The sequence below is a fragment of the Ranitomeya variabilis genome, chromosome 4 (genome assembly GCF_051348905.1).
Source record: "Ranitomeya variabilis isolate aRanVar5 chromosome 4, aRanVar5.hap1, whole genome shotgun sequence".
NCBI lineage: Eukaryota > Metazoa > Chordata > Amphibia > Anura > Dendrobatidae > Ranitomeya > Ranitomeya variabilis.
The window spans coordinates 676,773,725-676,799,369 of record NC_135235.1 but is presented as its reverse complement, the minus strand read 5'-3'; the positions used below and the strand labels follow the sequence as shown (position 1 = coordinate 676,799,369).

The window sequence follows — 25,645 nt, the reverse complement described above, 5'->3', positions numbered from 1 at the left end:
CGACGCCATCTTCCTGCAGGCGCCGGAAATTTAATGCGATCACCGCGATTTAAAGGGACTCTGTCACCTGAATTTGGAGGGAACAATTTTCAGTCATATGGGTGGGGTTTTCGGGTGTTTGATTCACCCTTTCCTTACCCGCTGGCTGCATGCTGGCTGCAATATTGGATTGAAGTTCATTCTCTGTCCGCCTGCGTAAGGAAAGATTGCCTTGTGCAGGCATGTACTACGGAGGACAGAGAATGAACTTCAATCCAATATTGCAGCCAGCATGCAGCCAGCGGGTAAGGAAAGGGTGAATCAAACACCCGAAAACCCCACCCATATGACTGAAAATTGTTCCCTCCAAATTCAGGTGACAGAGTCCCTTTAAATCGCGATGTCGCATTAAACAGTATGACGTACTATCCCGTCACTGGGAATTAAGTCCCAGGTCACCTTGCCGGGATAAAATTCAAAAGATCACTGCACTCGTATGGTTTTCAAATGCATAATTCCAAAAGTTTATTCAATTTGTGTCAGAGGAAAAAAGGTACTTGGCGAATTGACGTTTCGGCCAACCCGTAGCCTTGTTCACAAAATCGCTGTAACAAGTAGAAGACAAAACAGTGTCACTCATAGGTAAGTATATACATATTTAAAATTGTACACAGAAGAAAGAAATCCATATCTCGGTGATACAATCGCCGATAGTTGGATGTATTCTATAAAGATTAACGACTAGGAATCATCTATTTAAAAAAAACATGAATTGCTAGACACTTGAGAGGAGGAGTTGAGAGAAGGAGTTCATGTTGGATCTGGAGAAAACAATTGTGGAGGAGGAACATACCCTGTTAGAACTGTATTGCATACAAAGAAAGGACCCTTTATGTTTGGTGAGTCAAATAAAGCGATGAAGAAGCATAACCTGAAAAGAACAATATAGCATAAGGAGGCAGCAGAGCCACAGGGTCCATGGCAGAGGCGGGGGGCGGGCCTGCACCCGACACATGTATATATAGTACATAATATAATATTGATAGTAATTCCCTCTTTAGAGCCCGGTTACTTATATCTCCACCCCAAATAGAATAGTACATCATAGAGATACTGACCTAGCAGGAGTGCTAGCGAACATAAGCCCATGCACAAAAACCGTATAAGCGGCTGGACCGAGACTGGTGGCTGCAATATATATATATATATATATATATATATATATATATATATATATATATATACACATAAGAACAATGAAACCCAATGATATAGACTGGTTAAACTGTGGGGTATACGGAGCTGTTGGAATACCTGTCCTGTGGATGCGGTCAATATTGGATGTCAGCTTGTATCCGTTCAGTATATTTAGCAGTGTCCCAGATGTAATATGAGGGTATAATGCTATGTGCAAGGGAAGAGAAGGGGGAGTAATTATTAATTGGACCATGTCTCGTATAGGGAATGGTACGGAGGACCCGTTATAATACCTATTCAAGGTATTAGTACCTGTGTCACCAATTAATGCAGGGGACCACCCAAATGCTGGCCACTGGTAGTAGAGGTGTCTCCTCTGTATATTAGGAAATGCTGCCTGTAGATACAGGATTAATGCACCTGTGTAAGAGGGATGGTGATATGAGCTAAAGGGTTCATAAAGATGAAGTTATACTTATCAGATTATTATGCTGTAATCTCACGTCCTGGTCCTGTGTGCAGGTCAGAAGCAAGCGTTGGTGGCGTAGTGGAGGAAGACGACACAGTCCTGTGTCACGGCGGTGAGGCAGCTCGGTGTGTTCAGTGAGGCCCGGCGTTTTATCTCTTTCCCCAGCCGGTCCTATGACCGGAAGTGCGAGGGGACACCGGCGCCTGCGCATTAGAGTTCTCTCGCTATGTGTGGGCAGAAAGAGCGGCGCCTGCGCACATCACATATGTAAGAGTGCTGGTATGCAGCGCCTGCATCTGTTTACAGAGCCGGCGCCTGCGCACGAGAGTTTCCTCCCTGTGTGTGGACAGGCAAAGCGACGCCTGCGCACACCACACTTGGCAGAACGCTGGTTCACAGTGCCTGCGTCTGTACACTGATCGGGCTGTGTAGGCAGAATCGAGTGTGGGTCTGGATGTGAATACTTAGCGCTCGTGTATCATACCGTGTGACCCTACTGGTCTATGCTAGTATGCTGTGCATAATGGGGGAACATCAGCGTCTGTTGTCTGAATAATTCACAGTGTGCCCCCCTTTTTATTTCTTTTGATATGAGAGAGAAAGTATGCTAAATGCAAATGGACCTTGTATGGGAGTGCAAAGCAATGTAAACCTTGTAGGGCACCAGGCTGCACGAGTGGACACATCACAGTCATGAATATACAACAATCACATGAGATACAGTATAATATTATGGTAGGAGTCCAAACCTTAATGAAGAAAATAAGGAAAAAGTCAAAGAAAAGAAATGAAATAAAAGTAATGAAATGAAAATGGACTAATAAAATGAAAAAATGAATATAAACTGAAAAAATAAAAAATAAAATGGGGGGTTGATAAGATGGGTTACAACTTTTTGTACTTGAGGATGAAACCTCCTATGTAATAAATTGGTAACAAAAATGGAATGAAAAAAATAGAATGAAAAAATGAAATGAAAAGAAATGAAAAATATTTTTTAAAATTATTTAAAAAAAAATCTATGTAAGGAAACTTATAAAAGGACTATTAGGTTATGCATCTTACCAGCCACAACGCGTTTGTTATTGAAGACGGTTGTGCAAGTAGTCAGTTGGCCTATGTAGGAGAAAAATCAAATTAGCCAGTCCATCTCGCGGTTCAAGCCCCGTGGGTGCAGGGTGTCGAGCGTATAGATCCAAAAGGTTTCTCGTTGCTTTAATAATTTTATATGATTCCCTCCTCGCCTAGGTCGGGGAACTCGCTCTGTAACTTGAAATCTTAATTGCGCTACATTGTGGTTAGCTTCTTTGAAATGAAGAGGGAGGGGGAGCCATATTTTCCCACAACGGATACGATCTCTAACCGCTTGAGTGGTTTCCCCCACATAAAGTAGCCCGCAAGGGCACTTTATGATATATACCACAAAATTTGTTTCACAGGTATAGTAATCCTTGATCCTATATGATTTGCCTGTTCTTGGGTGTACTACTTCGCTGCCCTTAATCACGTTTGAGCAGCTCATGCAGCCCAAACACGGAAAAGTCCCTGTACGTTTTTGGCCAGAAAGTGTTCTAGGTGCCAGCGTTTTTTGTGTGCCCAAGTCTGCTTTGACGACCCTGTCCTTTATGTTCTTCGGCCTCCTAGTACACATCAGGGGAGGTTCCTTGAATATAGGGATGGTGGGATAAGCTCTAGTTAAGAGTGGCCAATGTGCCCTGATCAGGTTATGTACTCTACGCATTGTAGGATGATGGCTATGCACGAATGGGAGCCTTGGGTTCTTTTGAGTTTTTATTGTCCCATCCTCTATTTCATTGAGAACCCTGGTGGATTCGGTGTTAAGGAGGTCGGCTGGGTAGTTGCGTGCCCTGAATTTGTTGGACATTTCCTGTAGTCTGGTGGCCTTCAGGTCAGGATCGGAGACTATCCTTGACACTCTCTTGAACTGAGATCTTGGGAGACTATTTTTCGTGGATTTAGGGTGACAGCTGTTGTAGAGCAAAAGGCTATTACAATCAGTGGGTTTGGAATATAAATCCGTATTAAGATTACCCAGGGCGTTCTTAAGGACTTTGGTATCCAAGAACGTGACTTCACTCTCATGGTATGTAAGTGTGAAGGTAAGTTCAGGTCGAGTGGTATTGATGGTATCATAGAACTCCTGAAGGCTGGTGCGGGTCCCCTGCCAGATACAGAATATATCGTCGATATATCTGTACCAGATTAAAGCATTTTGTTGAAAAATGGGGTTGGCGTATACATGCTCCCTCTCAAAGTGGTCCATGTAAAGATTAGCGTATGCCGGGGCCACGTTGGACCCCATGGCAGTGCCGCACGTCTGCACAAAGAAATCGTCCTCAAAGAGGAAGAAGTTTTCTCTGAGCACCAGGTTCAGAAGATCTATGCAAAGGTCGTGTGAGTTCCTGTCCAGGCCTGCTTCCTGCAAAGTACGTGAAACAGCTGTAATTCCTCTATCGTGTACGATAGAGGTATACAGGCTATTGACATCCAAGGTACATAGGAGGCTTTCGGGAGGGATATTAGAGATGTCGCGAATTTTGGATAGAAAGTCACTGGTATCCAGTATGAAGGATCTGGTCAGCCGAGTGTATGGTGTAAGTACTTTTTCCAGAAATTTAGAGAGGGGATTGAGTACTGAGTCCGTTGAGGCTACAATAGGGCGGCCAGGGGGATTCTGAAGATTTTTGTGTATTTTTGGAAGAATATACAATACTGGAGTTACTGGATGATGATTAATAAGGTAGGTTTTGGTTTTACTGTCTATGGTGCCCAGGCTCATATATTTATCAACTACACTATTGATCTTCCGCTGTATGGAGTATGTGGGATCCTCCTGGAGTTTTTTGTAGGTACCTGTATCAGAAAGTTGGCGTCTCACCTTGGTGACATAATGGTGTTTGTTCATGACGACAATGGCTCCCCCCTTGTCTGCTGGTTTGATTATGATGTTCCTATTCTCACTCAATATATCTAGTGCTTGTTTTTCTGAGGAGTTAAGATTGTGTCTGACTGGGATAGTGCGTCATATGGGATTAAGGTTAATAGCCTAGAGAGGGACCATGGTTATTGGCTCCCCCCTGGCTAAAAACATCTGCCCCCAGCCACCCCAGAAAAGGCACATCTGGAAGATGAGCCTATTCTGGCACTTAAGGTACCTTCACACATAACGATACATAACACACGTACTTTCACACATAACGATATCGTTAAGGATATCGTTGCAACGTCACGCTTTTTGTGACGTAGCAACGATCCCGCTAACGATCTCGTTATAGTGTGACAGCGACCAACGATCAGGCCCCTGCTGGGAGATTGTTGGTCGTAGGGAATGATCAGGACCTTTATTTGGTCGCTGATCACCCGCTGTCATCGCTGGATCGGTGTGTGTGACGCAGATCCAGCGATGTGTTCACTTGTAACCAGGGTAAACATCGGGTTACTAAGTGCAGGGCCGCGCTTAGAAACCCGATATTTACCCTGGTTACCATTGTAAAAGTAAAAAAAAAAAAACACTACATACTCACCTTCTGATGTCTATCACGTCCCCCGCCGGCGGCCGTAAAGCACAGCACAGCGATGACGTCACCGCCGCCGGCGGGGGACGTGACAGACATCAGAAGGTGAGTATGTAGTGGTTTTTTTTTTTTTTTTTACTTTTACAATGGTAACCAGGGTAAATATCGGGTTACTAAGCGCGGCCCTGCACTTAGTAACCCGATGTTTACTGTTGTGATTTTGCTTTTTGCTCCCTCTAGTGGTCATTAGTGATTTGACTCTGGAGCGTCTGTCTTTTCTTATTTCCTCACCTGGGCCGTTAGTTCAGGGGCGTTGCTATTTAAGCTCCGTGGACCTTCAGTTCAATGCCTGGCATCGTTGAAATCAGAGCTAATCTGTTGTGCTCTTGTCCTTTGATCCTGGTTCCTGTATTTCAAGCTAAGTCTGCTTCTTTGCTTTTTGCTTTGGTTTTGTTTTGTATTTTTGTCCAGCTTGTTCCAATCTGTATCCTGACCTTTGCTGGAAGCTCTAGGGGGCTGGTGTTCTCCCCCCGGACCGTTAGACGGTTCGGGGGTTCTTGAATCTCCAGCGTGGATTTTTATAGGGTTTTTGTTGACCAGATAAGTTATCTTGCTTTATTCTGCTATTAGTAAGCTGGCCTCTCTTTGCTGAACCTGGTTCATTTCTGTGTTTGTCATTTCCTCTTACCTCACCGTTATTATTTGTGGGGGGCTTGTATCTTGCTTTGGGGTCCCTTTCTCTGGAGGCAAGAGAGGTCTTTGTTTTCTTCTCCTAGGGGTAGTTAGATTCTCCGGCTGGCGCGAGTCATCTAGCGATCACCGTAGGCATGATCCCCGGCTACTTCTAGTGTTGGCGTTAGGAGTAGCTATTTGGTCAACCCAGTTACCACAGCCCTATGAGCTGGATTTTTGTATCTCGCAGACTTACACGTTCCTCTGAGACCCTGTCCACTGGGGTCATAACAGTATGCCAGGACAGTATTAAATGTTTAATGCATTGCAGAAGTGGGATTATAAGAAAGAAAATTTTGAGGTTTTTTTTTTCCTCTCTCATTTTTTTTTTTTTTTTTTCTTTTCCCCTTTACCTCAGAGTGGCTTAAGCTTGCTGCAGACATGAATGTCCAGACCTTGATTACAAGTGTGGACCAGCTTGCCGCTCGTGTGCAGGGTATACAAGATTATGTTACCAGAAATCCTAGGTCTGAACCCAAGATTCCGATTCCTGAACTGTTTTCAGGAGACCGATTTAAGTTTAGGAATTTCAGGAATAATTGTAAATTGTTTTTGTCCCTGAAACCTTGTTCGTCTGGAGACTCTGCTCAACAAGTAAAAATTGTTATTTCATTCTTACGGGGTGACCCTCAAGATTGGGCTTTTTCGTTGGCGCCAGGAGATCCGGCATTGGCCGATATTGATGCGTTTTTTCTGGCGCTCGGTTTACTTTATGAGGAACCCAATCTTGAGATTCAGGCAGAGAAAGCCTTGCTGGCTATGTCTCAGGGCCAGGACGAGGCTGAGGTGTATTGCCAAAAATTTCGGAAATGGTCCGTGCTGACACATTGGAACGAGTGTGCACTGGCCGCTAATTTTAGAAATGGCCTTTCTGAGGCCATTAAGAATGTTATGGTGGGTTTTCCCATTCCCACAGGTCTGAATGATACCATGTCCCTGGCTATTCAAATTGACCGGCGGTTGCGAGAGCGCAAAACCGCAAATTCCCTCATGTTGTTGTCTGAACAGACACCTGATTTGATGCAATGTGATAGAATCCTGACTAGAAATGAGAGGAAAATTCATAGACGCCGGAATGGCTTGTGCTACTACTGTGGTGATTCTACACATGTTATCTCAGCATGCTCTAAACGTATATCTAAGGTTGTTAGTCCGGTCGCCATTGGTAATTTGCATCCTAAGTTTATTCTGTCTGTAACTTTGATTTGCTCATTGTCATCTTATCCTGTCATGGCGTTTGTAGATTCAGGTGCTGCCCTGAGTCTTATGGATCTCTCATTTGCTAAGCGCTGTGGTTTTATTCTTGAACCATTAGAAAATCCTATCCCTCTTAGGGGTATTGATGCTACGCCATTGGCAGAAAATAAGCCACAGTATTGGACACAGGTTACCATGTGCATGACTCCTGAACACCGCGAGGTGATACGTTTTCTCGTTCTACATAAAATGCATGATTTGGTTGTTTTGGGGCTGCCATGGTTACAGACCCATAATCCAGTCCTTGACTGGAAGGCTATGTCAGTGTCTAGTTGGGGCTGTCTTGGTATTCATGAGGATTCCCTGCCTGTGTCTATTGCTTCTTCTACGCCTTCGGAAGTTCCGGAGTATTTGTCTGATTATCAGGATGTCTTTAGCGAGTCCAGGTCCAGTGCATTGCCTCCTCATAGGGAAAGTGACTGTGCAATAGATTTGATTCCAGGCAGTAAGTTTCCTAAGGGAAGACTGTTTAATCTGTCGATACCTGAACATACCGCTATGCGCTCATATATCAAGGAGTCTCTGGAGAAAGGACACATCCGTCCGTCTTCCTCCCCTCTTGGTGCGGGATTCTTTTTTGTGGCTAAAAAGGACGGATCTTTGAGGCCTTGTATTGACTATCGGCTTTTAAATAAGATCACTGTCAAATTTCAGTATCCTTTGCCGCTGTTGTCTGACTTGTTTGCCCGGATTAAGGGTGCCAAGTGGTTTACCAAGATAGACCTTCGTGGTGCGTACAACCTTGTGCGCATTAAGCAAGGGGATGAATGGAAAACCGCATTCAATACGCCCGAAGGTCATTTTGAGTACTTGGTGATGCCTTTTGGGCTCTCTCTTGCCCCTTCAGTTTTTCAGTCCTTTATGCATGACATTTTCCGGAACTATCTGGATAAATTTTTGATCGTTTATCTGGATGATATTCTGTTTTTTTCTGATAATTGGGACTCGCATGTGGAGCAGGTCAGGATGGTCTTTAAAATTTTGCGTGAAAATTCTTTGTTTGTCAAGGGCTCAAAGTGTCTTTTTGGTGTACAGAAGGTTCCCTTTTTGGGGTTCATTTTTTCCCCTTCTGCTGTGGAGATGGACCCAGTCAAGGTCCGAGCTATTCTTGATTGGACTCAGCCCTCGTCAGTTAAGAGTCTTCAGAAGTTCTTGGGTTTCACTAACTTCTACCGTCGTTTTATCGCTAACTTTTCTAGCATTGTGAAACCTTTGACGGATATGACCAAGAAGGGCTCCGATGTGGTTAATTGGGCTCCTGCTGCCGTGGAGGCTTTCCAGGAGTTGAAACGTCGGTTTACTTCGGCGCCTGTTTTGTGCCAGCCTGATGTCTCGCTTCCCTTTCAAGTTGAGGTGGATGCTTCAGAGATTGGAGCAGGGGCCGTTTTGTCGCAGAGAGGCCCTGGTTGCTCTGTTATGAGACCTTGCGCCTTTTTCTCTAGGAAGTTTTCGCCTGCAGAGCGAAATTATGATGTGGGCAATCGGGAGTTGTTGGCCATGAAATGGGCATTTGAGGAGTGGCGTCATTGGCTCGAGGGTGCTAAGCATCGTGTGGTGGTCTTGACTGATCACAAAAATCTGATGTAGCGCGAGTCTGCTAAACGCCTGAATCCCAGACAGGCCCGCTGGTCATTGTTTTTCTCCCGTTTTGACTTTGTTGTCTCGTATTTACCAGGTTCAAAGAATGTGAAGGCCGATGCTCTTTCCAGGAGCTTTGTGCCTGATGCTCCTGGAGTCGCTGAACCTGTTGGTATTCTTAAGGATGGTATTATCTTGTCAGCTATTTCTCCAGATCTGCGACGTGTGTTGCAGAGATTTCAGACTGATAGGCCTGATTCTTGTCCTCCTGACAGACTGTTTGTGCCTGATAAGTGGACCAGCAGAGTCATTTCCGAGGTTCATTCCTCGGTGTTGGCAGGTCACCCAGGAATTTTTGGCACCAGAGATCTGGTGGCCAGATCCTTTTGGTGGCCTTCCTTGTCTAGGGATGTGCGGTCATTTGTACAGTCCTGTGGGACTTGTGCTCGAGCTAAGCCTTGCTGTTCTCGTGCCAGCAGGTTGCTCTTGCCCTTGCCTGTCCCTAAGAGACCTTGGACACATATCTCCATGGATTTCATTTCTGATCTTCCGGTGTCTCAAGGCATGTCTGTTATCTGGGTTATATGTGATCGCTTCTCCAAGATGGTCCATTTGGTTCCTTTGCCTAAGCTGCCTTCCTCTTCCGATCTGGTTCCTGTGTTTTTCCAGAACGTGGTTCGTTTGCACGGCATCCCTGAGAATATTGTGTCAGACAGAGGTTCCCAGTTCGTTTCCAGATTCTGGCGATCCTTTTGTAGTAGGATGGGCATTGACTTGTCGTTTTCGTCTGCTTTCCATCCTCAGACTAATGGACAGACGGAGCGAACTAATCAGACTTTGGAGGCTTATTTGAGGTGTTTTGTCTCTGCTGATCAAGACGATTGGGTGACCTTCTTGCCGTTAGCTGAGTTTGCCCTTAATAATCGGGCTAGTTCTGCCACCTTGGTTTCGCCGTTTTTCTGCAACTCTGGTTTCCACCCTCGTTTTTCTTCGGGTCATGTGGAACCTTCTGACTGCCCTGGGGTGGATTCTGTGGTGGATAGGTTGCAGCGGATCTGGAATCTTGTGGTGGACAACTTGAAGTTGTCACAGGAAAGGGCTCAGCGCTTTGCCAACCGCCGCCGCGGTGTGGGTCCCCGACTACGTGTTGGGGATTTGGTGTGGCTTTCTTCCCGCTTTGTTCCTATGAAGGTTTCCTCTCCCAAATTTAAACCTCGTTTTATTGGTCCTTACAGGATATTGGAAATTCTTAATCCTGTATCCTTTCGCCTGGATCTTCCTGTGTCGTTTGCTATCCACAACGTGTTTCATAGGTCCTTGTTGCGGCGGTACGTTGTGCCTGTGGTTCCTTCTGCTGAGCCTCCTGCTCCGGTGTTGGTTGAGGGCGAGTTGGAGTACGTGGTGGAGAAGATCTTGGATTCTCGTCTCTCCAGGCGGAGGCTTCAGTACCTGGTCAAGTGGAAGGGCTATGGTCAGGAAGATAATTCCTGGGTGGTCGCCTCTGATGTTCATGCGGCCGATTTAGTTCGTGCCTTTCACGCCGCTCATCCTGATCGCCCTGGTGGTCGTGGTGAGGGTTCGGTGACCCCTCACTAAGGGGGGGGTACTGTTGTGATTTTGCTTTTTGCTCCCTCTAGTGGTCATTAGTGATTTGACTCTGGAGCGTCTGTCTTTTCTTATTTCCTCACCTGGGCCGTTAGTTCAGGGGCGTTGCTATTTAAGCTCCGTGGACCTTCAGTTCAATGCCTGGCATCGTTGAAATCAGAGCTAATCTGTTGTGCTCTTGTCCTTTGATCCTGGTTCCTGTATTTCAAGCTAAGTCTGCTTCTTTGCTTTTTGCTTTGGTTTTGTTTTGTATTTTTGTCCAGCTTGTTCCAATCTGTATCCTGACCTTTGCTGGAAGCTCTAGGGGGCTGGTGTTCTCCCCCCGGACCGTTAGACGGTTCGGGGGTTCTTGAATCTCCAGCGTGGATTTTTATAGGGTTTTTGTTGACCAGATAAGTTATCTTGCTTTATTCTGCTATTAGTAAGCTGGCCTCTCTTTGCTGAACCTGGTTCATTTCTGTGTTTGTCATTTCCTCTTACCTCACCGTTATTATTTGTGGGGGGCTTGTATCTTGCTTTGGGGTCCCTTTCTCTGGAGGCAAGAGAGGTCTTTGTTTTCTTCTCCTAGGGGTAGTTAGATTCTCCGGCTGGCGCGAGTCATCTAGCGATCACCGTAGGCATGATCCCCGGCTACTTCTAGTGTTGGCGTTAGGAGTAGCTATTTGGTCAACCCAGTTACCACAGCCCTATGAGCTGGATTTTTGTATCTCGCAGACTTACACGTTCCTCTGAGACCCTGTCCACTGGGGTCATAACAGTTTACCCTGGTTACCCGGGTGCTGCAGGGGGACTTCGGCATCGTTGAAGACAGTTTTAACGATGCCAAAGTCATTCCCCTGATCGTCGGTCGCTGGAGAGAGCTGTCTGTGTGACAGCTCCCCAGCGACCACACTACGACTTACCAACGATCACGGCCAGGTCGTATCGCTGGTCGTGATCGTTGGTAAGTCGTTAAGTGTAACGGTACCATTAGCCACTCTCTTCCCACTCCCCTGTAGCGGTGGGATATAGGGTAATAAGAGGAATACAGATACACTGGGAATAAAGGCAACAGGTTACTACAGGCAGAATACGGATACGCTGGTAATAAACGCAACAGCTTACTACAGGCAGAATACGGATACGCTGGGAACAAAGGCAACAATTTACTACAGGCAGAATACGGATACGCTGGGAATAAAGGCAACAGGTTACTACAGGCAGAATACGGATAGGATGGGAATAAACGCAACAGCTCACTACAGGCAGAATACGGATACGCTGGGAATAAAGGCAACAGCTTACTACAGGCAGAATACGGATACGCTGGGAATAAAGGCAACAATTTACTACAGGCAGAATACGGATACGCTGGGAATAAAGGCAACAATTTACTACAGGAAGAATACGGATACGCTGGGAATACAGGCAACAGGTTACTACAGGCAGAATACGGATACGCTGGGAATAAACGCAACAGGTTACTACAGGCAGAATACGGATTCGCTGGGGACTAAAGGCAACAGCTCACTACAGGCAGAATACGGATATGCTGGGCGTAAAGGCAACAGGTTACTACAGGCAGAATAGGGATCCACCATCCTGAAAGCGCGCTTCCTTACATGCGAAATGTGCGCCGAAAGGTATAAATGCACACTCCTGAATGTGCTCCTTCCATATTGCAAGCCTGTCTCAGGAACAGAGTGCGCTCCTAAATGCGCCGTCTTCGATGCCCTGATGAACCAATCAGCGCTGCAGTTCACAAAGACTGCCACTCCCCTGACACGCCCACAACACATTCAGCCTGCGAATTCAATACTCGCGGCCTGGATAGGCTGTGGCTGGCTGCTGGCCTGGCAGGGTGTGGCTGGCTGCTGGCCTGGATACGCTGTTGCTGGCTGCTGGTCTGGAATATTTTCTCGTGACATATTACAATATATGTAATATACCACTTTATGATAGTGGTAAAATTTATTTGATATAACTTGCATTTATGAAAAAAATGGAAAGGTTCTTTAGCTACTGACAAGGTACCTTAAGGTACCTTCACACTAAGCGACGCTGCAGCGATACAGACAACGATGCCGATCGCTGCGTGGTCGCTGGAGAGCTGTCACACAGACAGCTCTCCAGCGACCAACGATGCCGAAGTCCCCGGGTAACCAGGGTAAACATCGGGTTACTAAGCGCAGGGCCGCGCTTAGTAACCCGATGTTTACCCTGGTTACCATCGTAAATGTAAAAAAACCAAACAGTACATACTCACATTCCGGTGTCACGTCCCTCGCCGTCTGCTTCCCGCACTGACTGTGAGTTCCGGCCGTAAAGTAAAAGCAGAGCGCAGCGGTGACGTCACCGCTGTGCTCTGCTTTTACTTTACGGCCGGCACTCACAGTCAGTGCGGGAAGCGGACGGTGGGGGACGTGTGACAGACATCAGAGGGGGAGTATGTACTGTTTTTTTTTTTTTTACATTTACGATGGTAACCAGGGTAAACATCGGGTTACTAAGAGCGGCCCTGCGCTTAGTAACCCGATATTTACCCTGGTTACCATTGTAAAACATCGCTGGCATCGTTGCTTTTGCTGTCAAACACAACGATACACGCCGATCTGACGACCAAATAAAGTTCTGAACTTTCAGCAACGACCAGCGATATCACAGCAGGATCCTGATCGCTGCTGTGTGTCAAACACAACGATATCGCTATCCAGGACGCTGCAACGTCACGGATCGCTATCGTTATCGTTGCGCTTGTCGCTTAGTGTGAAGGTACCTTAACTCTACTGCTCTGCACCAATCAGATAAGTGTGCGGCTGGAAAAGAAAGCAGTTCTTTCAGTGATCAGGAAGGACACTGTCTCAGCATTCTCCTCCGTCATAGGAAGTTGCGTCAGGATTACAAATGGCATTCACTTATTAGCCAAGATGTTTTTCTTGTTAAAAGTGTGTCTTATAGTCCAAAAAATACAATAAGTTCTAAAGTAATTTTCCTTCTAATTTTATTTAACTGTCTGTTACACGATTTGTGTACAAATTTTCAGTAAGAATATAATGTCTTTGTGTTATTGTAAACAAATTCATTTTTCACATTCTAGGCATGATAATGGCTTCTCGCTGTTTGTTTTTGTTTTTAAGTTTAAGAAGGTAACATTTCCCACATTCTGAATATGAATATTGCTTCTCCCCCGTGTGAGCATTCTGATGAGCAACAATATATGATTTATGTGCTAAATATTTCCCACATCATGAGAATGAAAAAGGCTTTTCCCCTGTGTGACGCCTCTGGTGTTTAGCCAGATATGGTTTATCTGCAAAACATTTCCCACATTCTGAACATGAAAAAGGCTTCTCCATTCTGTGAGATCTCTTGTGTGTAACAAGATATGATTTATATGCAAAACACTTCCCACATTCTGAACATGAAAAAGGCTTCTCCCCTGTGTGAGTTATCTGGTGTGAAGCAAGAGATGATTGATCTGCAAAACATTTCCCACATTCTGAACATAAAAAAGGCTTCTCTCCAGTGTGAGTTCTTTGATGACTAACAAGAACCGATTTTTGGTAAAAACATTTCCCATATTCTGAGCATGAAAAAGGCTTCTCCCCTGTGTGAGTTCTGTTGTGCGAAACAAGAGATGATTTATATGCAAAACATTTCCCACATTCTGAACATGAAAAGGGCTTCTCCCCTGTGTGAGTTCTCTGATGACTAACAAGAATCGATATTTGGTTAAAACATTTCCCACATTCTGAACATGAAAAAGGCTTCTCCCCTGTGTGAGTTCTGTTGTGTGAAACAAGAGATGATTTATCTGCAAAACATTTCTCACATTCTAAACATGAAAAAGGTTTCTCCCCTGTGTGAGTTCTCTGGTGTTTAACAAAAAATGAGTTATCTGCAAAACATTTCCCACATTCTGAACATGAAAAAGGCTTCTCCCCTGTGTGAGTTCTGTTGTGTAAAACAAGAGATGATTTATATGCAAAACATTTCCCACATTCTGAACATGAAAAGGGCTTCTCCCCTGTGTGAGTTCTCTGATGACTAACAAGAATTGATTTTTGGTTAAAACATTTCCCACATTCTGAACATGAAAAAGGCTTCTCCCCTGTGTGACACCTGTGGTGTTTAGCCAGATATGATTTATCTGCAAAACATTTCCCACATTCTGAACATGAAAAAGGCTTCTCCATTTTGTGAGATCTCTTGTGTGTAACAAGAGATGATTTATGTGCAAAACTTTTCTCACATTCTGAACATGAAAAAAGCTTCTCCCCTGTGTGAGTTCTCAGGTGTGAAACAAGAGATGATTTATCTGCAAAACATTTCCCACATTCTGAACATGAAAAAGGCTTCTCCCCTGTATGAGTTCTCTTGTGTGAAACAAGAGATGATTTATCTGCAAAACACTTCCCACATTCTGAACATGAAAAAGGCTTCTCCCCTGTATGAGTTCTCTTGTGTGAAACAAGAGATGATTTATCTGCAAAACACTTCCCACATTCTGAACATGAAAAAGGTTTCTCCCCTGTATGAGTTCTCTTGTGTGAAACAAGAGATGATTTATCTGCAAAACACTTCCCACATTCTGAACATGAAAAAGGCCTCTCCCCTGTATGAGTTATCTTGTGTGAAACAAGAGATGATTTATCTGCAAAACATTTCCCACATTCTGAACGTGAAAAAAGCTTCTCCCCTGTATGAGTTCCCTTGTGTGAAACAAGAGATGATTTATCTGCAAAACACTTCCCACATTCTGAACATGAAAAAGGCTTCTCCCCTGTATGAGTTCTCTTGTGTGAAACAAGAGATGATTTATCTGCAAAACACTTCCCACATTCTGAACATGAAAAAGGCTTCTCCCCTGTATGAGTTCTCTTGTGTGAAACAAGAGATGATTTATCTGCAAAACACTTCCCACATTCTGAACATGAAAAAGGCTTCTCCCCTGTATGAGTTCTCTTTTGTGAAACAAGAGATGATTTATCTGCAAAACACTTCCCACATTCTGAACATGAAAAAGGCTTCTCCCCTGTATGAGTTCTCTTGTGTGAAACAAGAGATAATTTATCTGCAAAACACTTCCCACATTCTGAACATGAAAAAGGCTTCTCCCCTGTATGAGTTATCTTTTGTGAAACAAGAGATGATTTATCTGCAAAACACTTCCCACATTCTGAACATGAAAAAGGCCTCTCCCCTGTATGAGTTCTCTTGTGTGAAACAAGAGATGATTTATCTGCAAAACACTTCCCACATTCTGAACATGAAAAAGGCTTCTCCCCTGTATGAGTTCCCTTGCGTGAAACAAGAGATGATTTATCTGCAAAACACTTCCCACATTCTGAACATGAAAAAGGCTTCTCCCCTGTATGAGTTCTCTTGTGTGAAACAAGAGATGATTTATCTGCAAAACATTTCCCACATTCTGAACATGAAAAAGGCTTCTCCCCTGTATGAGTTCTCTTGTGTGAAACAAGAGATGATTTATCTGCAAAACACTTCCCACATTCTGAACATGAAAAAGGCTTCTCCCCTGTATGAGTTCTCTTGTGTGAAACAAGAGATGATTTATCTGCAAAACACTTCCCACATTCTGAACATGAAAAAGGCTTCTCCCCTGTATGAGTTCTCTTGTGTGAAACAAGAGATGATTTATCTGCAAAATATTTCCCACATTCTGAACATAAATATGGCTTCGCTCCTGTGTGAGTTCTCTGGTGTTTAACAAAAAATGATTTATCTGCAAAACATTTCCCACAATCTGAACAGGAAAAAGGCTTCTCCCCTGTGTGAATTTTCTCATGCCAAACAAGATCGGATTTCTGGTTAAAACATTTTCCACACTTGGAAAAAAAAAATGTATTCTCTGCTATGTTAATTTTTTTATGTTTAAGAAAAGATGTTTTGAGGGGAAAACTATTTCCATATTCTAAACATGAAGCTGGCTTCTTTGCTTTACTAGCAGTTTCTTTTTTAATGCTTATTTTGCGACTTTGATTTTCCTTAGCAGTCGATAATGAATCAGAAGACAGGACCTGTTTCCAAGGATCAGATGACAGATTGTTGCTGTGAAGGGATGATATATCTGAAGTAATGGCATTGACTTCAATTGTATCCTGTGGTATCTCAAGATCACCTGATTTAAAAATTGAAGATGTCAGCTGTCCCTCTGATCTCCTGGTACAGTCATCTGCCAAGAATAAAACCAATTTTTGGTTTTGAATAAAATATCCTTGCATTTTATATTTTTGGACATTTCTACTTACAATGCAATTAGAAATGGTAAGTTATGTAGAAACATTGAATTATTCACAATGACAATGACAGATCACAGTCTAAGAGAAAATCTTAGCCAAATATCACAAATTGTCCTAATGTATGATATATGATGTGCTCATAAGTAGTGGGTTGAACTTCAAGTAATCTAAACAAAACAGATTTCGCTCCTGATGTCGTTATCAGGAACAAAAAACTGAAGTAACAAAAAAAGGATATTTCTAGTTATAAAAACAACATATATTTAAAAATGAGAGGAAAAACACTAAAATTTCAGGAATAGATGCAGGAATATAGAGATATGGATAGTAGAACAATTTTAATAGCAGCAAGGTATAAAAAATTACATTTCTCAATATCTGTTAGAAAATCATGTACCACAATTCATAAAGTAGTCTATAAAAAATAATAACCTCAATAATTTCTAAAGTGCCAATGCATGTAAACAAAAATGTACAGTGGAAGATGACGTTTTTAACCCCTCAGTGACAGAGCCAAGCCAATTTTTACAATTCTGACCACTGTCACTTTATGAGGCTATAGCTCTGGAATACTTCAATGTATCCCACTGATTCTGAGACTGTTTTTTTGTGACATATTGTACATCATGTTAGTGGTAACATTTCTTTGATATAACTTGCGTTTATGAAAAAAAAATGAAATTTGGCAAAAATGTAGACAATTTAGCAATTTTCAAACTTTTAATTTTTATACCCTTAAATCAGAGAGGGGTGTCACACAAAATAGCTAATAAATAACATTTCCCAAATGTCAACTTTACATCCGCACAATTTTGGAAACATAATTTTTTTTGTTAGGCACGTTAGAAGGGTTAAAAGTTGACCATCAATTTCTAATTTTTCCCCAAAAATTTAGAAAACCATTTTTTTAGTGACCACTAGTGATGAGCGAACGTGCTCACCACTACTCGTTACTCGCCCGAGTATCAGTGTACTCGTGCTACTCGCCGAGCACCGAACATTTGCGTGATTATTTAGCGGTAACTGGTGTCTCCACCCAGCATTTTTGGCAGACTTTAGAGACCCAATCACGCTGCAGGGATGGTCTGCCAGGCCATGAAACGCCGCAGCCATCTTTGTTGTGGTCATGCAATGATTGGCTTGGCCGCACAGCATCATCCAGAGTATGAGACCTGGCGCCGTCCTGCTTGCCACATTCTGTTCCTGATTCAGCGAGAGTAGGGAGAGCTGGTGCCGAGGAGAGGGTCAGAATCGTGGTTTTTATAGTTAGTGTAGATCTGCAACTGTTAAATCCACAACACCTGAGAAACCAACAGACCCTTTTAGGGCTAGTTCGTGGGTCCCGATATTGCAGCGTTAGCTAGGCAGGGCACGGCATATCCGCATCAGTGCAAGGTCTGCAGGCACTGTATGTGCGTACATAGCTCTCACTGCATCCCTACCAAAGCTCCATAACTGTTTGCTGCTGCTTATTTACTATATACCTAGTTGCATTTTTTTCCCTAAAAATTCCCCCCCCCCCCCAAAACATACAGTCTGTTCTGTCAGACTGAGGCCTGTTTAAAAATCATAGTTTGTCAGGTATTCGTAGCATAGTTGTGTGTGCTAGCCTTGTGCCATTGTTTTTTTTTTTTTTTGAATTCACCAAAAAAGGCCTCATATATCTGCGTGCTCCAAGTTTCGGCATTTTAGGCCATTTTTCCTTTGTTTTTTCTGTCTGTCTGTTTCTCTACTTATATACAGCAATATTTTGCATTAAAAAAAACAGGCCACATATTTGACAGTGTGGTACTTCCGTGACAGGCCTCATATCTGCGTGCTCCAAGTTTGCATTTTAGGCAGTTTTGCCACTGTTTTTGCTGTCTGTTACTCTACTTATATACAGCACTATTTTGCATTTTAAAAAAAGGCCACATATTTGGCAGTGTGTTATTTCCATGACAAAAACAGTGGAAAAACGGCCTAACGGTCTTTTGCGTAGAAGCCAATCCCCAGTCCAACCGTGCATGTAAAGATGCCTCTAGCCCTGCATCTGTTGTTGCCCACAGTCAAGCAGCACCATCTTCAAGCTCGTCCACATCCTTGTCCCAGCACAGCCTTCAGCTGACTTTATGTTGCACTGCGTTTCACGTGACCCTCGCATTATAAAAATTTGGGGTGACACTCATTACTGGTTGGTGACACTTCTAGACCCACGCTACAAGGAGAACTTTCAATCTCTTCTGCCAGAGGCAGAGAGGTGTACTAAAATGTTGCAGTACCAGAGGGCCCTTGTATTCCCATGCGAGAATGCTGGCCGCAGACGTCAGAGTTTGTTGTACAACCAAGGAGTCCAAGCGAGAGAGAAAGAAGTACAATCCAGCTCAGGCAGGGGAACAATGGCAAAGTTCTGGGACAGTTTTCTCAGACCCTCCCATCGTGCCGGCACAGAGGCAAGGGGTGCTGTCACAAGATGTGCAATGTTTGGGAAGATGCTGAGGGAGAACCTTACAGATTGTGCAAATGTCCTCCGGGATTCCCCTGTGCCTTTTAATTATTGGGTATCCTAGCTGGAAACGTGGCATGAACTGGCTCTCTACGCCTTAGAGGTTCTGGCCTGCCCTGCTGCTAGCGTTTTGTCAGGGCAGGTTTTTAGTGCTGCTGGTGGAATTATAACAGATAAGCGCATCCGCCTGTCAACTGAAAATGCTGACAGGTTGACTCTTATAAAAATAAAAAAGGGCTTGATTGGGAAAGACTTCTGTACACCACCAAGTGAAAACAGCGAAACATAACCTCAAATACATTATCTCTTTTGGGGAGGTGTATTCTCATGCACCTCTTCACAACCACACATGGGTATACGCTTCCAGATTTGGTCTGTTTGTTGTTATCCACCTCATCTTCATCATCCATAACCAGTAGAGCACCAGAGTGAATAGATTCCGTGATGCCAAAGTCAATTTTTTTTTGCAAGGGTGTAAATATGATGCCCGTAACTAATTGGAAAACACATCATAAAAAAGAGATTTAAGTCTATTATTCCCATTTATTCTTATATTTTCCATTTTCCCAATCTCTGGACAGTCCTGCTTTGAGGTAGTGTATACCTCAACAATAGAAAATTATTCAAAGACTTTTAAATTATATTTTAATTTATAGCCCTGTCTCTGAGCTGTTGCTAGGGACAAACATATCTCATGCGACACATTCAAGCTTTAAATCTATGAACCTTCATATTAACATTTTTTATTTGTTTTATTTCATTATGATTTAGCTTTATGTCTCCTCATTCTCCACCACTAGATCACCAGGCTTATCGGCCTCTGGGCCGCTGCTACAGGCAGTCAATTTTTTGGCAAGGGTGTCTAGGATGCCCATAGTATGTTTTTAATAAATGTATCCCCCTTGGGGAAATGTTTGTCAGCCCATAGGCACTTAGTGTATGGGCATTACAAGTGTAGGAGAAACGCTCCTTTGAATTGGGCCTAGGTTTTAATGAGTCCTTCCTCCACCTCTCATCATTTTCCACCACTAGATCACCAGGGTTCATGTGTTCCGTGCTGCTACACACAGTAAATTTTTTGGCAAGGGTGTCTAGGATTCACATAGTGTGTTTTTAATAAATGTATCCCCCTTGGGGAAATGTTTGTCAGCCCATAGGCAATTAGGGAATGGGCATTACAAGTGTAGGAGACACAATCCTTTACATTGGGCCTAGGTTTTAATGAGGCCTTCAGCAAAGTCTCCTCATTCTCCACCACTAGATTACCAGGGTTCATGTGTTCCACGCTGCTACAGTCAATTTTTTGACAAGGGTGTCTATGATCTCCATGAAATATATTTTAAAAATGTACCCCCCATGAGCAAATCCTTGTCAGGCCATGCACTCCATTACAAGTCTCAGAGACCCACACCCCTACTTTGGGCTACTTCTTAACTCTGTCTCCTGCAATGTCTCTTCTTTACCTGACACTAGATGACCAGGGTGAACGTGCTCTGTACTGTTATAGGCCAGTGAATTTTGGGCAAGGGGGGGTGTGATGACAATATTATATTTTTAAAAATGGTATCCCACATTGGTGAAACCACATCCTAGTTGGCAAAGACTTCATAACATTTGTGTACCTTAAAGAGCTCACTTAAAAAGCTCCTTTTTGTGTTGCCTGGTTGCTCACATTGGACACAATACACTTCATATAAATTTGATAAAGCAATGCTGTTAGTTTAGCTCTGTAGTTCATTACAAATATTTATTTGTCCACTATATTACTTTCTCTCCTTGAGAGCAAGAACTTTGGCTGCATCAAATGTACAAATGGCGAATTTTCAAATGGTGATTTGGAATCCAGATTAAAATACTGTATACCGAATACATTCTGACAATTACGGTACATATCTGCATTTCTAGTAAAACATTTACAGATGTGACAGAATGCTCATAGTTACACAATCTTGAGAAATGTTTGTTCATTCACTTGACAAACAGTTCTAAGACTCTATATGTTTGCTGTTTGTCGTTGTAAAACATTAAGGTTTACTGAAACTCTGCCTGTGGTGGTTTGATCTAAATCCTTGTGGCTTTTGTATACTAGAGGTTTATGGCCCCTCGTTTGATGACTCCATGATATCTCAGTTTCATCCAACCTTGAAAGCTGGTCACTTGAAGGGCTGGTTGAAACTAGAATTACTACATATTGTAAATCACTATATAAGACCAGAGAAACATGACTAAGACAGATGCAAAAACTGGGGTACCTGTACATGTAGAGTGTGCTCATATCTGCATAATTGGGGACGCCCATGCAGTGTAGGTAATCTACCAGGGGTTCTTTGTCTTGGTGTTGCTTCTCTGATATTCCAGACGGATGATGTTTAAATGCCTCTTGGTGTTGATCTAAGTACTGTATGCAGTTAATCTTTATATATACTTAATCATTATATGTATTTAATCCTTAACCCCTTCATGACCCAGCCTATTTTGACCTTAATGACCTGGCCGTTTTTTGCAATTCTGACCAGTGTCCCTTTATGAGGTAATAACTCCGGAACGCTTCAACGGATCCTAGCGGTTCTGAGATTGTTTTTTCGTGACATATTGGGCTTCATGTTAGTGGTAAATTTAGGTCGATAATTTCTGCGTTTATTTGTGAAAAAAACGGAAATTTGGCGAAAATTTTGCAATTTTCACATTTTGAATTTTTATTCTGTTAAACCAGAGAGTTATGTAACACAAAATAGTTAATAAATAACATTTTCCACATGTCTACTTTACATCAGCACGATTTTGGAAACAACATTTTTTTTGGCTAGGAAGTTATAAGGGTTAAAATTTGACCAGTGATTTCTCATTTTTACAACAAAATTTACAAAACCATTTTTTTTAGGGACCACCTCACATTTGAAGTCAGTTTGAGGGTTCTATATGGCTGAAAATACCCAAAAGTGACACCATTCTAAAAACTGCACCCCTCAAGGTGCTCAAAACCACATTCAAGAAGTTTATTAACCCTTCAGGTGTTTCACAGAAGCAACATGGAAGGAAAAAGTGAACATTTAACTTTTTAGTCACAAAAATGATCTTTTAGCAACAATTTTTTTATTTTCCCAAGGGTAAAAGGAGAAACTGGACCACAAAAGTTGTTGTCCAATTTGTCCTGAGTACGCTGATACCTCATATGTGGGGGTAAACCACTGTTTGGGGGCACGGCAGGGCTCGGAAGCGAAGGAGCGCCATTTGACTTTTTGAATGAAAAATTGGCTCCAATCTTTAGCGGACACCATGTCGCGTTTGGAGAGCCCCCGTGTGCCTAAACATTGGAGCTCCCCCACAAGTGACCCCATTTTGGAAACTAGACACCCCAAGGAACTTATCTAGATGCATAGTGAGCACTTTAAACACCCAGGTGCTTCACAAATTGATCCGTAAAAATGAAAAAGTACTTTTTTTGTCACAAAAAATTTCTTTTAGCCTCAATTTTTTCATTTTCACATGGGCAACAGGATAAAATGGATCCTAAAATTTGTTGGGCAATTTCTCCTGAGTACATCGATACCTCATATGTGGGGGTAAACCACTTTTTGGGTGCACGGCAAGGCTCGGAAAGGAAGGCGCACCATTTGACTTTTTGAATGGAAAATTAGCTTCAATCGTTAGCGGACACCATGTCGCGTTTGGAGAGCCCCTGTGTGCCTAAACATTGGAGCTCCCCCACAAGTAACCCCATTTTGGAAACTAGACCCCCCAAGGAACTTATCTAGATGCATAGTGAGCACTTTAAACCCCCAGCTGCTTCACAGAAGTTTATAACGCAGAGCCGTGAAAATAAAAAATAATTTTTCTTTCCTCAAAAATGATTTTTTAGCCCGGAATTTTTTATTTTCCCAAGGGTAACAGGAGAAATTGGAACCCAAATGTTATTGTCCAGATTCTCCTGAGTACGCTGATACCCCATATGTGGGGGTAAACCACTGTTTGGGCGCACGGCAGGGCTCGGAAGGGAAGGCACGCCATTTGGCTTTTTGAATGGAAAATTAGCTCCAATCATTAGCGGACACCATGTCGTGTTTGGAGAGCACCTGTGTGCCTAAACATTGGAGCTCCCCTACAAGTGACCCCATTTTGGAAACTAGACCTCCCAAGGAACTAATCTAGATGTGTGGTGAGCACTTTGAACCCCAAAGTGCTTCATAGAAGTTTATAATGCAGAGCCATGAAAATAAAAAATAATTTTTCTTTTCTCAAAAATGATTTTTTTAGACCACAATTTTTTATATTCCCAAGGGCAACAGGAGAAATTTGACCCCAAAAGTTGTTGTCCAGTTTCTCCTGAGTACGCTGATATCCCATATGTGGGGGTAAACCACTGTTTGGGCACACGTTGGGGTTCGGAAGAGAAGTAGTGACTTTTTGAAATGCAGACTTTGATGGAATGCTCTGCGGGGGTCACGTTGCGTTTGCAGAGCCCCTGATGTGCCTAAACAGTAGAAACCCCCCACAAGTGACCCCATTTTGGAAACTAGACCCCCAAAGGAACTTATCTAGATGTGTAGTGAGCACTTAGAACCCCCAAGTGCTTCACAGAAGTTTATAACGCAGAGCCGTGAAAATAAAAAATCATTTTTCTTTCCTCAAAAATAATTTTTTAGCTTGCAATTTTTTATTTTCCCAAGGGTTACAGGAGAAATTGGACGCGGAGTACGCTGGTACCCCATATGTGGGGGGTAAACCACTGTTTGGGCCCACGTCAGGGCTCGGAAGGGAGAGAGCACCATTTGACTTTTTGAACGCAAGATTGGCTGGAATCAATGGTGGCGCCATGTCGCGTTTGGAGACCCCCTGATGTGCCTAAACAGTGGAAACCCCTCAATTCTAACTCCAACACTAACCCCAACACACCCCTAACCCTAATCCCAACCCTAACCCCAACACACCCCTAACCCTAGTCTTAACCCTAATTCCAACCCTAATGCTAATTCCAACCCTAACCCTAAGGCTATGTGCCCACGTTGCGGATTTGTGTGCAGATTTTTCCGCACTGTTTTTGAAAAATCTGCAGGTAAAACGCACTGCGCTTTACCTGCGGATTTACCGTGGATTTCCAGTGTTTTTTGTGTGGATTTCACCTGCGGATTCCTATTATGGAGCAGGTGTAAAAAGAATTGACATGCTGCGGAAAATACAATGCAGCGTTTCCGCGCTGTATTTTCCGCACCATGGGCACAGCGGATTTGGTTTTCCATAGGTTTACCTGGTACTGTAAACGTGATGGAAAACTGCTACGAATCCACAGCGACCAATCCTCTGCGGATCCGCAGCCAAATCTGCACCATGTGCACATAGCCTAATTCTAACCCTAATTCCAACCCTAGCCCTAATTCTAACCCTAATTCTAACCCTATCCCTAAGTGCAACCCTAAGTGCAACCCTAACCCTAAGTGCAGCCCTAAGTGCAACCCTAAGTGCAGCCCTATCCCTAAGTGCAGCCCTATCCCTAAGTGCAGCCCTATCCCTAAGTGCAACCCTATCCATAAGTGCAACCCTATCCCTAAGTGCAACCCTAAGTGCAACCCTAACCAAGTGCAGCCCTAAGTGCAACCCTAAGTGCAGCCCTATCCCTAAGTGCAGCCCTACCCCTAAGTGCAACCCTATCCCTAAGTGCAACCCTAAGTGCAACCCTACCCCTAACCCTAACCCTACCCCTAACCCTACCCCTAACTCTAACCCTACCCCTAATCCTAACAGAAAAACAAAAATAAATATATTTTCTGTATTTTATTATTGTCCCTACCTATGGGGGTGATAAAGGGGGGGGTTTATTTACTATTTTTTTAATTTTGATCGCTGTGATAGAACCTATCGCAGCGATCAAAATGTGCAAGAAACAAATCTGCCGGCCGGCAGATTCGGCCGGCGCACTGCGCATGCACCCGCCATTTTCCAAGATGGTGGCGCCCATGCGAGAAGACCGAGGACACCGGGAGGGACACCGGGACTAGGTAAGTATGGGGGGGTGCGATCGGACAGTGGGGGGGCAGAGGGCAGGACGGGGGAGGGTCGGATGGGAGAGGAAGGCGCTTAGGACAGGACGGAGGGGTACGGAACACTGACGGCGGCTGCAGATCGCCGCCGTCAGTCGTGGGGGGGGGCAGATCGGGGTCTCCAGCCATGGCCGATGCTATTGCAGCATCGGCCATGGCTGGATTGTAATATTTCACCAATTTTCATAGGTGAAATATTACAGATTGCTCTGATTGGCTGTTGAAAGTGAAACAGCCAATCAGAGCGATCGTAGCCACGGGGGGGGCGAAGCCACCCCCCCCTGGGCTGAAGTACCACTCCCCCTGTCCCTGCATGTCGGGTGAAATTGGAGTTAACCCTTTCACCCGGCCTGCAGGGACGCGATCATTCTGTGACACAGCATATGCGTCACAGGTCGGATTGGCACCGACTTTCATGACGCATACACTGTTTCACAGGTCGGGAAGGGGTTAAATTTACTTAACCTTTGCATGCTAACATACAAAATTGTACGCACTCACACTATTCAATCATACTATTCCTTTAATTT

At 43.7% G+C, this 25,645-nt stretch overlaps 2 protein-coding genes and 1 long non-coding RNA gene across 4 annotated transcripts in view; all 3 read right to left on the bottom strand.

Annotated features, from left to right (window-relative positions):
- The window catches only part of LOC143766315 (uncharacterized), a 337,847-nt gene that overhangs the window by 147,080 nt on the left and 165,122 nt on the right, over window positions 1-25,645 (bottom strand). The gene's annotated exons all lie outside the window — the stretch shown is intronic.
- Window positions 526-2,848, bottom strand: LOC143766327 (uncharacterized). The gene is made up of 3 exons (XR_013213559.1): window positions 2,711-2,848; window positions 833-910; window positions 526-584 (listed from the first exon to the last, which is right to left on the bottom strand). It is a non-coding gene; the product is annotated as an uncharacterized LOC143766327 (long non-coding RNA).
- The window catches only part of LOC143766311 (uncharacterized), a 118,398-nt gene continuing 106,075 nt past the window's right edge, over window positions 13,323-25,645 (bottom strand). The window contains exon 7 of the mRNA XM_077253893.1: window positions 13,323-16,528. Within this exon, the coding sequence (XP_077110008.1) occupies window positions 13,578-16,528 (2,951 nt within the window). The 3' untranslated portion in view covers window positions 13,323-13,577. The remainder of the gene's footprint in view (window positions 16,529-25,645) is intronic.